The sequence below is a fragment of the Micromys minutus genome, assembly GCF_963924665.1.
Source record: "Micromys minutus genome assembly, chromosome: 10".
Classification (NCBI taxonomy): domain Eukaryota; kingdom Metazoa; phylum Chordata; class Mammalia; order Rodentia; family Muridae; genus Micromys; species Micromys minutus.
In genome coordinates, this window is record NC_137979.1 from 36,243,872 (window position 1) to 36,258,125 (window position 14,254).

Consider the following 14,254-nt stretch of genomic DNA (forward strand, 5'->3'; position numbering starts at 1 on the left):
GAATGGACTCCTGTCTTATGCTCAAAGCTACAGAGTTCACATGTGGGCAGTACACAGAACGATCAGAGTCTGTGTGTGTTTCAGCCCATTTTATAACAATTCAGCTGTTTGACTTGACTAACATAAGCTGTCTATAGGCATTAATTATATTCTGGCCACCTCTACAGCTCCAGAGCTCCATCCAGCAGTATTCATTGTCAGGGAGCTTCAAAGAGTTGTCCAATGTTACACTGAGAACCTAGTGCAAAGCCAGGCCTCAAGCAGAAGCGACCTAACCTTTCAATTCAGGATTCTGAAAATGGCGCCTATTTAAGCTGGCTTGGTCACCAGCTTAAACCTATGGTGGGAAAAAGTACAGCCAGTGGAATGGAATTTTCCATGCAGTTGCCTCAGTTCCCTATACTATCCGTGCCATGACAACTGGAGATTCCTGCAGAAGCCCTGTGCGGCCACTTTTCAACACTCACTTCCCAACAGTCATCTCAAACATCTGCCCCAGGCATTAGCAAGGCCTGGAAGCTCAGAGCCACTCATGTTTGTGAATGAAGCTTGGGGGGAGGCTGACGCTGTTGATGTTTTCTAATACCAGAGGTTAGCCATGAAGACATAGGCTCAGCGAAGCCTAACGTTTACTATCTGGTCTTTACAAAAAAAAGTCGTGTAGACCCCTGGCTTCAACCCAAAGAGGCTCATGACTGCAGAGCCCCTTCCTCCCAGAGAGAGGCTCCCCACTCTCACACCCCCACCTCCCCTTTGCAAGCTCAGTTTTTTTTGAATGAAGTCATTTCTTTTTTTAGCACAGTTTGCAAGCCTGGGATCCACACTAGCCAGTTGAGACATACAGGAGCCTGAGTACCTAGCACATGGCCTGGCACTTAATGCTGCTCAATAAATGTTTACTGAATAAGCCAAGGCTTGGGAAGTCAGCCAGTCTAGCCCTGAACCAAAGTCCATCTCCTGTCAGCTTCAAGGTGACCAATCACACAGGTGGCTGGCAGCAGCCTGGTGACCTAGATGTGCCAGGGCTTATCTTATCGGCTTTCCTTCTTCCTCGTGTACTTACCCAGCACCCCACCCCCACAGTGCCCAGGGCGGAATGGCCTGTTGTTTTCACAGAGAGGCAGACAGGCAGGGAGGAGCTTTCCTCCCCCACAGATAGACTTTTGCGTGTCTTCTTTCTCCTGGTAAGGGGAGGATGAAGAAATATGATTTCATTTGCTTCCTGCCCTCAGGTTTCCTGGGTGAAATCTGCCTGGAATAAGCCTCCTGGGTACCCTTTTCCTGTCATTTGGAGCTTTCGGCATGGAAAGTAAAAAGGGGAGCCTAGTGGTGGGCTTGGGCAGCTTTCAAAAGGTCCAGAGTTATGGGCAAAGCAGCTGTTAGCTAACAGGGAGGCCCAGCACTGAGAACAGACAGCCTCCTCAAACAGGAGCAAGCAGCAGGCAGTTGTGCTAGGCTGAACTAGCACAGGCTGGCACTACAGAATGGGGGCGGGGCTATAGGCACTGGGGCATCTCATGGAAAGACAATTGGAACAGTATGGAAGTGATGGCTTCCCAGCACCACAGACAACCTCTGGAGACCAGGCTCAGGGTGACAGCTCCCATTTTGGCTGCTACCCACTATGTAGCCAAAGGGTCCTGTGGACCAGCTCAGGGAGGCCAAGACTCTTTTCTGTGTGCCCTGGCATCCCTAAGTCTAAGAGCTAAGCTTGCAGCAGCTGCAGCCGTGCTCCTGCTGGTCCTTTTTTCACATCCATGGATGTTTCTCTATCCATCTGCTGGGAAACCGATGCTAAAAAAAGAAAAAAAAAAAAAATGCTCTTAATGGGGCCAACCCTAACATGGAGGAAAAGGGGCTCCTAGCTCCTGAAAGATAAACAAATAAATTTCCCACTGATGGTTATAAGCTGCCCTCCCAAAGACCCCAAAGGGAGAGGAGCCATAGAGAAGGAAGACCAACACCACCTGCTATGCCCCCTGGTACTGTGGTCTCAAGAGGGTGTTTGTGGACCAGTGGATGCCGCTGTTTTTAGCAGCTGCTGGTGGTGCAATCTCCTCCCGCTTCCCCCTCTTCTTCTCTGACTCAGTGCCCAGACACCAGCCATAGGCCAGAGAGGGGAAAGAGCAGAGTTTAGCTGCTCTGACCTCTAAAACAATACTTGGCATCAAGGGTCAGACCCTTCCCCTCAGGAGTTTTGCTGAATTTTGGGAGCAAAGATGTCAGTTTTTGTTTTGTTTTGTGTCTTAAGATAAAATGTCTCCTTTCAAAAGAACCCCAATCCCCACATCCACCCCACAGCCTCACAGGAGGCAAACTGACAGGCCATTCCCAGCTAGGGATGCAAAGCCAGCCTGGAAACCCTCTTCCAGAGGCCAGAGCAGCGGTTGTCACAGTAGATTGGCATTTCTGCAACTGGCTGAAATGTGGGTCAAAAGCAAAACAAGAACAAAGCAAACTCACAGATTAGATGGGAAGGTGGGTTCAGTTACCTTCATTCAAACTTAAAGACACTCCATGACTGCAAAGGTGCCCGTCCATGAGGATAACTAATGGCTGCCGTGCAACAGCTAAAACTCAACACCTTTACTCCCCTGGCTGCAGGGCTGGACCCAGTGCTTACAGGCACCTGTTCTGTGCGAGGCAGTAAGCGGTGGGCAGACCAGCAGGACAGCAAAAGGTCCTCTTCCTCTTCTCTCTGGACCTCGGTTTCCTAATCCATAGAAGGAAGAGAACTCCGGTTCAAAGGCATTCGGTTGGTTCAGAAGTTCTGAGGGCATTTAGAACCTCACTGGAAACAAGGCAATTATAAAAGTGCATCTACCTCCTGGGGGGCAAGGGGACATGGCATGAACCCATTATCCCAGACCTTAAGAGACAAAGACAGGAGGATCTAGCCTGGCCTAGGCTATGCAATGAGACTCTCAATGGTATGGGGCGGGGCTAAAAACCAGGCAGCTCTGATTCAAAGCAGAGAGGGAATCTTACAGGCCAGGCAGAGTTCCTATCAAACAACCTCAGCTGGTTGGTAGAGATTTTAATGTAGTAGGATGGTGCTCACCTACCATGGGTGAGGTCCTAGGTTCCATTTCAAGGTCCACCCCCACTCCTCCAATGTATGGAAAGAAGTGGGGGAGCAAGGAAGATTCCCCAGCATGGGCTATGTTGGGAACAGAGGGTGGTACCTACCACCGATACCTCTAAATAACCATAGGTCAGCAAAGGCCAAACAGAGCAGCCCAGGCCACATAGGCTATGCTGAAAAGAACTGGGCAAGTCCAGATTTGGCTCCTCTGTAACCTTGGCCTCAGGCATGCCATGTAATACCTACCTAGAAGAGCTATTGTAAAATATGGGAAGGAGAAACATCTGGAACAGACTGACAGGCTGAATGTAGCCAACAGCGATGATGTAAATTTCTTAGGTCATGATGCCCAAATCATTCTCATTATTAATATTCTTCAGCATTCTGCAGTGAGCCTTGTTCTCCCATGTCTCACCTACTAAGACAGGGAAGTCTGGCCAGGTCTTCCAAGTCCAGCAGCCAAACCAGCAGTGGGACAGCTTTATCATCCAGAGGCCATAGGAAGAGCCTAGGCTAGACCAAAATGACAGGAGCAGGGCAGGCTTACAGCTAAGTCTTGTTCCCAAACATGAACACTCCTGAGAAAGTATCTTGTCAGGAGGAGTGATAGTGCCTACCTGTAATCTCAGCAGGAGAAGAAATGCAAGCCTGAAGAATTGCAAACTCTACACTATACAGTTCTAGGCTAGCCTGGGCTACAGAGCAAAACCTTGTCTCAAAATAAATAAAAGTCTATGTGTATGTATATGTCTGCCCCACCACGAATTTTGAATGGAAATAAAAGCTTATGGGTAGTTGTCTAAATACTAATATAAACCCCAATCTTAGGGGTACAGTCATGTGAAACCCAATTGTGGGTTGATGTTAAGGTGATATATGATTGGACAGTGGAAAGGTAGGCAGGAAAAGGCTAGGAAAATGAAAGAGGGAGGAGGAGATTCCAGGAAGAACAGAGGTGGAGGCAGATGTGTATGGTTCCCTGGGCACATCTCTAGCTTGATGAGATTATTATTATTTCTAAAGGTTTCTATGGGTCTTTTTTAATCACATATAGAAGGGCAGTTTGTATCTTTGTCCATTGGGTGTAAGCTTATTGTGTGGAGGCTTTGTGGGTTGAGAATTTAATATATAAACCTGCTTGAGAATCTACGGGGCGGTGGAGGAAAGGAACACACTGGGGTGGTTGTATGGCGGAGTGAATCGCCTGGGAAGGGAAGCACATGCAGAGGGAGGCTTTCGGACTGTGTGACAGAATCCATGCACTCGGCTCCACATTAGAGTGACATAAGGCTGCTGGGGCCGATAAAAGGTTAAGCCATCCTTTTAATATTTACTGCAACACCCAATCTTGGGGTACAGTCTGGTACATGTTTGTCAGCCACAGAACAGCCTTGCAGCACATGCCTCATTTCATCAACTCAACATCTCTTTTTGGTATTTAAAGGAACCACAAAGAAAGGATCCCCTTTGAGCACCTTCGTGTTCCAGCTTTCTGCAGTCTGTAGCAAGACACAGACTATCAATCCTGGTCCCCAGAGAGCCCTTGATAGCAGACAGTGAGAAACAGGTGCCAGGTCATTCATCTGAAGCATGAGCTGACGCCCATGTTCGTGCCTAAAAGTGAAGGCACTTTGTTCCAACCACTGTATGCATCTCTGTATGCCAGGCAGCAGTCCACAATGGACTCCTGAATTGCCATGCAGTTTCCAGAACATTCAGACCACAGCAATGGAGCAGTGGAAATAATCAAGTTGCCACTTCAGCCTCTCCTCAGCTGGTTCATCTTCCACAGCACAGCAACACTCACTGCAAGCTGGCCGCAGCATGACTTACTCAGTCTTAGGGTTTTACCACTGTGAACAGATACCATGACCAAGGCAACTCTTATAAGGACAACATTTAACAGGGGGCCGGCTTACAGGTTCAGACCATTATCAAGGCGAGAGCATGGCAGCATCCAGGCAGGCATGGTGCAGAAAGAGCTGAGAGTTCTACATCTTCATCTGAAGGCTGCTAGCAGAATACTGACTTCCAGGCAGCTAGGATGAGGGTCTTAAGGCCCATGCCCACAGTGACACACCTACTCCAACAGGGTCACACCTTCTAATAGTGGCACCCCCAGGGCTGAGCATATATAAACCATCACACCCAGTCTTCAGTAACATCACACTGCCAACAAGATGAAGCTTCAACTTCCAGCAAAATGGTTTCAACCTTCTCCTTCAATCCCTTTTCATTTATTAACCCAGAAGAGCTCCTCTCTGCAGGCTTCCTGCACAGCCTGTGAGCAGGCTGCCCCCTCACCATTTCTGCATGCTTCTAAGCACAGTGGGTAAAGGTCTCCTGCTGGGATGGCCAGGCATGTGGGCCCACACTTGGTTCAGACACTTCTTTTAGTACAGCCAGAACTGCACTCTCTATGCAGATAGGGATTCATTCAACAAGACTATCTTCCTGTGATTACACACAACATTTCAGGGAATCCGCAGACCCCAGACTGGGACTCTGGTGAAAACCTGCCTCCTGGTGCTAGTCTGATTACTACTAGATAATCTGCCATCTTGAAGGTCAGTGCTGACGCCGGAGCAACATGACATCATAACCACCCTGTCAAGTAGCACACGGACTAATGGGACACAGATGTCATCACACTAGTGATGACTGTCTCAGGAGAAACTTAAGTACAAACTTTCCCAGGGATGAACTAATTGTTTCCTTGAGGATCAAAGCTCCTCTATGAAATCGTTGCAGACAGTAACCTCCTTCCTATCTGCTGCACCGCCAGGCACAGAGAGAAAGCTCTCTGTATATGTAATATTTGTGCAATGCCAGGAGGGAGCAAATGAAACTCAAGAGAAAGTACGAGTTTGTCCCCACTGCCATCACAGGTTCAGCCTCATCTGTGGCTCATCTCACCCTGAAGACACCATATGGCACAACGTTTGCAGGTTCCAAATATCCTTTTACCAAGAAGTGCTGCCATCCAACCAAGTCATGTGGTTCAAAGAATTTTCTGTTCAGATTTTTTTTTAATCCGACATACTTGCACACATGCATCCCTTCAAGACATCCACGCTGGGGAGATAGAGGGCTTGCTGCACAGGCAGGGGGACCTGAGTTTAAACCCCACAACCCATATTTGTTTTTAAAAAGCTGGGTGTGAAGGGGAGGGGAAAAGGGACAGGTGTGGTGATATGCACTTGCAATTCCTCCAACTGGGAGGCAGAGGCAGGGGGATTCCTGGAGCTCCCTGGCTAGCTCATCAGCCAAGCCTTGTCAGTGACTTCTAGGCCAGTAAGAGACAAAGTGAACAACAGCTGAGAACTAACACTGAAGACTGACCTCTGGTATCCACACAGAAGCATAGGTACAAAGACATGGACACAACCTATAGACAGACAGACAGACAGACAGACACACACACACATACACACACACACACACATACACACACACATACACACACACACACACACACACACACACACATACACACACACACACACACACACACACACACACACACACACACACACACGGGGGGGGGGGGCGTACTTCGGGGGAGCAGAGGGAAAGATACTTTAAGAAAAAAACTTTCATCTAGGTCATAGGGCAGTGGTTCAACCACCTGTTTCTGAGAGCCTTTTAATTACTGGGATAGACTGAAGCCAGGGTACTCAATCGTTTTATGAGCTAGGTATTTATTTATAACCCTTTGTTTTCTCCCCATTGTCAATAGAAATGCTAATTTTATTTCAGTGTTTTCTCTTAAACCAAACAGAACATACATCCATTGGACTTAAAAACAAACAACAACAACCCTCAAGGGGCTGGAGAGATGGCTCAGCTGTTAAGAACTTGTTAGTTTTGCAAAGGACTAGAGTTCAATTCCCAGAACCCACATGGTGGCTCAGGACCATAACTCCAGGGCTCTCCACAGGCACCAGAATGTAGTACACACACAGACAGGCAAACACACACACACTCAAATCAGAGTTCAACAGAATTTGCAAGCTAGAGACAGAGGCTATAAAGGACTAGTCAGTGAGGACTGTTATATGGAATGTTCCTTATGCATTACTACCTTCTATGGGAACACAAGTCAGCATTGCTTCAACAGCCCAATGTTTACTCTGCTCTCAGACTTACCTAAAGAAAAGGAAATGCAGGCCTTTTCTATGATTCTATATTCTTCATGTGGGTTTTTTTTTCTTTTTGAAATAGGATTTTGTGTAGCTCAGGTTGGTTTCAAACTTGCTATGTAACCAAAGATGACCTTTGAACTCCCTGACCCTTCTGTCTCCATTTCCCTAATGCTGGAGTTACAGGCAGATGGCCATAAATCTGTGACTCTGGGTCTGCTTTTGGGCTTCCTACATGCTAGTTTAAACATTCTGAATGCATCCTCTGCTCAGGACCTTAATACTGTAGAGCAGAGATTTTCAACCTGTGGGCTATAAGCCTTTGAGTGTTCAATGACCCTTTCATAAGGGTTGCCTAAGACAACCCTGTATATTAGATATTACACTATGATTCAGAACAGTAGCAAAAATCACAGTTATGAAGCAGTAACAGAAATAATGTTATGGTTGGGGGTTCATCACACCATGAGGAACTGTATTAAAGGGTCACAGCATTGAGAAGGTTGAGAACATCTGTTTTAGAGTATTTATTAAAAGCAGAAAATGGTGGGCCGAAGAAACAAAGACAAAAAGTCTGCCTTGACAGGACAGCCAGCAGGATGGGGCATATATTTGTGCTGCTACATCAGCACCCCACCATGTCTGTAACCCATAAACCACTGCATTGGAGCGAGGGCTCAAAGTCTTGCTGGGAACCACAGGTGTCAACGCTAGGGCTCAAAGGCACAGGTGGGAAACAAAGGGCAGATCAGCCCTGTGGCAGCCACAAGATCCTCTTGACTCTTCTCAAAGCAATGCTTCACCTAATCTCTTGGCAGGAATAAAGAGTCCAAATGCCACCACAGCCAGCCCAAGGAACACCACAAGGAAAAAAAAAAAAAAAAAAAAAAAAAAAGCCCTACCTCCCGAGTTCCTAGCCTCAGAAGGATTGCCAGAAGCCATTTTCAGCTCAGGGCCCCTCACACAGAACATGGCCCAGGCTGAGACAGAGGTCCCTGGTTCAGAGGCAGTGTGACCTAAGGCTGCTTTAAGGCCTCACTCTGACCTGTTTCCTGACCAAGGCTAGACAGTCTTGCAGTTCTGGAACACCTCTGTCTTCAGAAAATAATCAGACCCAAAGATCTAACCAAACAGTAACAAGTAGGTTGGGTGGTGAGCAAAATATTTCTTCTTTCCACCTGCCCTTGACACACACCCACCCAACAGCCTCCCACAATGCCCTCCCTTCCGATAAGGATCAAGCCTAGGAATGTAGTCACAAATTCCCCAACGCCCTGCTGCTCAGTTGAGGGCTGGCACAAGGACAGCAAGGGAAGAGGCCTTCACACAAAAGCTCTGTGAAGCTGGACTCGGCGGTACAGTCTTGACTACTTGGGTAGCTGAGGCAGAAGGACTCACTGACACGGTGGGAGCCATTATTATTTTATAACCCAAGTGTATTTTTATGCTGGCTGGGGCTGGCAATATGAAGAGCAATAGAGCAAGCAATTCTTCATACTAACTCTAAATACCTCTGCAGACAAACACCCCAGCATGTGGACAATTACACCCTCAAGATTGTAAGACGCCTTAGTGCATTCTCTAGATGGATCTATTATCAATTCAAATGGCTCCCTTCCCAGTCCAGAGGCTGTGTTACTGCTTCTAGACACCCTGGGCTTTCCCTCACCTACTCTCCTGTCCTATACCCAATACCTATGCACCAGGTCTTGATGGAAAACTCCCTACTTCAGCAGAATATCCCTCCAACCTGCTTTACATTTGGAATGGTAAGGCCAAGAGAAGAAATGGAACTACTTTATCCTGCAAAGATCTCTGTCATTCACAATACACCTGATCTCATCTGAGTTGTGTGGCAACCCAATGAGCTAAGATTGCTGCCTTCCCAGTGAGGTATGCCTTGCCATGGAGACAGCACTAAATGCTAATCACCTGTCACTTGGTATGGTCTCAGTGTCTACCCATCCCGAGATTATATTGAAATAGATGTATTGGGACATGTAGCTTTTAGGAAGTTATCGGGCCATGAAGGCAGAGCCCTTATAAGTGAGATTGTTTTCAGTATAAAGGGGCCAGAATAAGCTAAGCACAGTGGCACATGCCCTGTATACCTAGAAGCAGAAAGACCCCTTAAGGCCTAGCAGTTAAAGACCATAGATAGGGGCAACTCCACAAGATTATATCAAAGCATATACACAAAATACGATAATAAAGAAATAAGCCAGAGGAAAGATCTTTTGCTCCTCCCACATAAGGTCACAAGTAACAAGCCATGTGTGAACTGGAAAGGTCTGCCAAATTTCCAAATCTGGGGCTTTCCAGTCTTCAGACATGTGAGAGAGAAACTTGCATGTTCAGGAGACACTATGTTGACAGTCCAGTGACCCCAGCCCCTGCAGACTCCAGGCTCCATGAACACAGAGGAAACCATTTTGTTCGTTTTGTAAGAAACTGAGACTTGGGTTGGACAGCTGGTCACTGGCAACTTCACTCCTGGGTATGTAAAGTGAGCTGGGCAGAAAACAAGCCCAGCTCAGAGCTGTCCACCACCAGAATCAACACTTAACTGTTTCAAACTTTACAACGCTGCAATTCCCTGGTGGCCATGCTGATCGGAAGTGGGGCTCAGGTCCCCTGTTCTTCCTAGACACACACTTCTCTGGGCCTTTGTGTGTCTTTCTCCATCATGAAGGCAGGCTCACTTTTAATCCCCCCCCCCCCCATGCAAACATCCAGCTCTCTGACTAAAGACACTATTCCAAGTACAAAGCCTCATTAATTTCACTGGGGTTCCCGCCCCAACTATCTGCTTCCCTGCTCTCAACTCCTACTGGGCAGACTCTGCAACCACACAGGAGATTAAGTCCAGAGGGGAACAGGAGAGACATTCTCTCCTTGAACTTTCCTAAGTGGAGGGGGGTGGGAGTGAAAAGAAAGGCCCATTTTTCCAAGGAGGGGGCCGCAGCAATGATCTTTCCATTAAGCAGACGTGCATAAGAATGTATAGATTATTTAATGCTGGGGGTGGCTGCGGAACAGGATAAAGGAATCTTTGTACAATGCCAAGCCCAGTTCCCTCACTCCTTCCCCTAGTCGGGCGGTTCACCCGACTCTTTAAATCACCCAGTTCTAATGCACCCCATCTGCGCCCTGGCTGTAGCCAATGAAATCAAAGCCTCTGCTGACTTTGGCTAAGACTTGTGAGCCTTCCTGCCCCAGACTGGGTAAGGAGGACAGGAAGGCAATGCAGCCTTTTCTGCTTCTTCCTTGCCTTCTCTTGAGGCTCAAGAACCATCTGTCCATTTATGTGATCACTTACTGAGCTTCTGCTAAGGGTCAGTTAAATTCTGATCAGGGAACTAACAGAACCCACAGAAGGTATGGAAGGTTGCAAGAGATGGTAAAGAGAGGGCTGCTCTTGGCAGAGGTGTGATAAGCCTGTGACCAGCATGTTCATGGAATGCTGCTAGTGTCTGATGGCTGAAACAAAGCAAGGCCCTGCACACCTCCCTAAATACAGCAGATATGACCTGAAAACCACTGCCATCTCTACAACTCCAACTCCCACCTACCTTTTCAGGCCCAGCTCAGAAAAAGACCTTGTCAAGAAATCCTGATTGAACACCAGCAGACAATAATCACGTTTTATAACCTCCACGCTGAGTCTCAGCTTCCCACTGGTATAGCATACGACTATCCACTCACCTTAAAGAGTCACATGGGTTAGTGAGACAGCAGTTTTCAGTACATAAAAAATGGGAAAGTGCACTTTATTGGAGCCTTGACTTCTTATACCACAGAATACTTCTTCCTTGTGTTAAAATGGTCCCTTAGATTCCTCCCTAGATAGAAGCACTTATTTTGGAAATGGCTACATAAAAAAGGTTGTGGAAGAGGAGACAGAGCCAACTCAAATACAAGTTTGTGGACTCACGTTCCATGCCAGGAGACTGGCTAGTTCTCCCACTGACATGGCCTCCCATAATCCAAGTTTCCAGCCTAAAACTTACCCTAAAACTTAAAGGAAATCTGCAAAAAAAAAAAAAAAAAAAAAAGAATTATATGATAGGTGGAAAGTAAAGGCGGGCTTAAGTGTAAGTAAGGTGAAGTTCAGGGATAAAAAGGTAAAGTTTGGCCAGGACCCTGGGGGTAGGTTAGTAAGCACCCTGGAAAAGAACTACAAGGAGAGGTCTATCCTAGGGCGTCAGGTTAGACCACAGACTCGGTTGTCTGGGCAGCCTTCATGTGCCAGTTCTGTCGGCCTACTCAAGAGGAATGCTGGTGGTCACTCATCTGCAGCTGAGACTACAAAATCTAAGGAAAAGAAAGCCAAGGTGCCTTTGCCAGCAGTTCTTGCAAACAGTTTGAGATTGCTAAATTTTTTCAAGACTGGGTCTGCATAAATATCTGTTTGTCCTCTAACTGTATGAAGGCTAGCTTCTCAGGAAAGATGCTATTAAGGGGGAAATTCTCCCACGATCTTTTCCTCTTTGTCATCTAGCCCTAGTAAAACCTGTTTCTCCTCCCCTGGGAATCTAGGGCCAGGAGGGAGATAGCTCCCTTGAGAATGCTGCCCAAAGTATTGGGTTCCTGTATTACACAATCAAGAGGCTGGATTTCTTTATTGGTAACCCCCAGCCTCAACTTCAGAAGCAGCTATCAAGGCACCTCTGGGAAACCAGGGGGGCTTGTTCTTAAAGTGATCACATTTGATCATGATCAAAAGTCACAATGTATTACTTCATGTATACATGGAAGGGGCTCAGCTTCTTCAACAGGCTACTTTTGCTCCTCCCCAAAGCACAAGTCTCATAATGCTGCAGCCTCACAACATTCCCTGGGGCTTGCCAGAGGCTCTCCCATCAGCCAATGAAGCTGCTTCAGTGAGGCTGGAGTGTGGCTCTGTGGTCAAGTTCTTGCCTAACGTATAGAGGCCCGGATGGGCTGCAAAATCAAACAACGCCCTCCACAAGACCCTCTCTTCCTCACCTCTCTGACAATTCACTTCCAGGTGGAAAGCATTTTTTAAAAAATCTACCAAGTAAACAAAAAATAAGGTTATAAAACTTCTCCTGCCTTGTCTGGCCTGTGAGCAGCCAGGCCCCAAAGCCTCTGACACGGTTGACATCTAACTTCCAAAAATAACACACAGAACCACTTCTCTGCTCCCACAGATCAGAGTTAACTCTCAGTTGAGTAGACAGCAGCCTGTGGGCCAGACCTTCCCTTATATAAAAGTTACCATGCAAATATCCCAGACTATGAGAGAGCTTGTAAGTCTGTGACCCAGGAACAGAAACTGCCCTCCTCAGCGGCAGATACCTTGGAAATGAGTTCATCATGATTGGCCAAGTGAGCTCGGCAGTGAATGCAGCTGTACGTCCGGTGGCAGGAGGGTAGGTATGCCTGAAAGGTCTTGGATCTTGTCATCTTCACCATTGGCGCTGCTGAGCGTGGGGCGAACTCCGGGGCAGCCCACGAGGCACTCCCACAGGATGGGTCGCACGGGAAACACCGAAACACACAGGTAAAGGCCGTGGTTTGGCAGGGGGTGGGTGTGCGGCAGGTTCCACACACTGGTGATGTCTTCAGAAGGACTCTCTAGCAGAGGTCTAGAGCTGGTTCTCAGCAGCCTGCAGCAAAGGGAAAACAGCCGTCAGCACATGGAACAAAGCTTCCTACAAAGATGAGCTCAATTGCTACCCTAACATGGGGCAACAGACACTGGGCACATAAACCATCACCTGTATTCCCTCTCACTGTGTCCTGGCTGCTTCAAAAGATCATTGGAGGCTCAGTATTAGCACAGTATTTGCAAGAATTATGCAGGTTCCCAGCAAACTGACATCATCACCATCCCTGGTCAAAGACCAGGACTGAAGATGAGCTCTGTGCAGCGCCCCAGGGAAGACTCTAGCTATCCACCGCATCCAACAGTCCTGTTTCTAGCTCATCCATTTTCAGATACCAGGCGGAGACCAGCAACTGGAACCACAGCCAGCAGAGGAGCAAAACATACAATGGTCTCTGCTGGAGTAAGTGTGGGCTACAAAAGACCAACTTCCCATTTAATAAAACCCCTGAGGGTAGCCAGCTCATCTGAGAAGGGATTCCCTTTGTAACATCTTGCAGAGACAGGATGGACAGTGTGTATTCATGTATTTTAAAAGGTAAGTAAAAGAATTAAATCAGGGACATAACAATTGAAAACCATAATGACCATGAATTTCACAACTTCTTCCCGATTTCCCTGTCTCCCCCATCACTTCCTGTAGGCTGAAGATCCTACCATGCAGTCTCAGTTTCTCATTCTACTAGGAACACAGACCGGACACTAAGAGAATGGGGGAGAGGAGTCCGGCTTGCAGTGGAATCATATGTATGAATGACTCTAAAGCTTCACTTACCTGAGGCTCCGGTAACCTGTCTATTCCCTGGCCTTCCAATGGGGGAGGGGGGGAGGCGTTCCCACTTGCCTACCTTCCCAGGAGAGCTGTGAATGTTAATTAACACCTGCATCATGCTTTGAAGATTAAATTATTTAGAGAAGTGGGGGAGGAAGACAAACAAGCTCTTCCTTGCTGGACTGTCTGGGATCCATCTGGACCTGCGCATCATTTTCTTTTTCCTCTAAATCCACTGGAAGCAAGTCTTCCATGAGGCTTCGAGCCCTCTCCCCACCAACCAGCCTCTCATTCCTCCCACACTGGACATTTGGGCTCTCTACCTTTTGGAGTAGGTAATTCCACTGCGCAGCACTCAGTGAAGACAATGGCAGCTACTATCCTTTATACACGTCTCTTCACAGCATCCCTGAGCCAAGTAGACTCCATGTGTAACACACATCCCTCATGTGACTCGTCCAATTACTAAAGGGATTCAAACCCACAGGGGCTAGGGTATGCTGTCTTCCCTGCTCAGTCTCCCACCTGTTCAGGATGAGGAATTGGGTTACACTGACTCAGAAATGCTGGCAGGAGACAGAGGTGGGAAATGATACCTTACACCGTGCCTTGGAGTTAGGCTT

The 14,254-nt window shown here is 47.4% G+C and overlaps 1 protein-coding gene across 1 annotated transcript in view; it reads right to left on the reverse strand.

The window, feature by feature from the left end:
* YPEL2 (yippee like 2) overlaps positions 1 to 14,254 on the reverse strand; it is a 54,111-nt gene that overhangs the window by 20,889 nt on the left and 18,968 nt on the right. The window contains exon 2 of the mRNA XM_080922302.1: positions 12,550 to 12,860. Coding sequence (XP_080778428.1) covers positions 12,550 to 12,666 — 117 coding nt within the window. The 5' untranslated portion in view covers positions 12,667 to 12,860. The remainder of the gene's footprint in view (positions 1 to 12,549; positions 12,861 to 14,254) is intronic.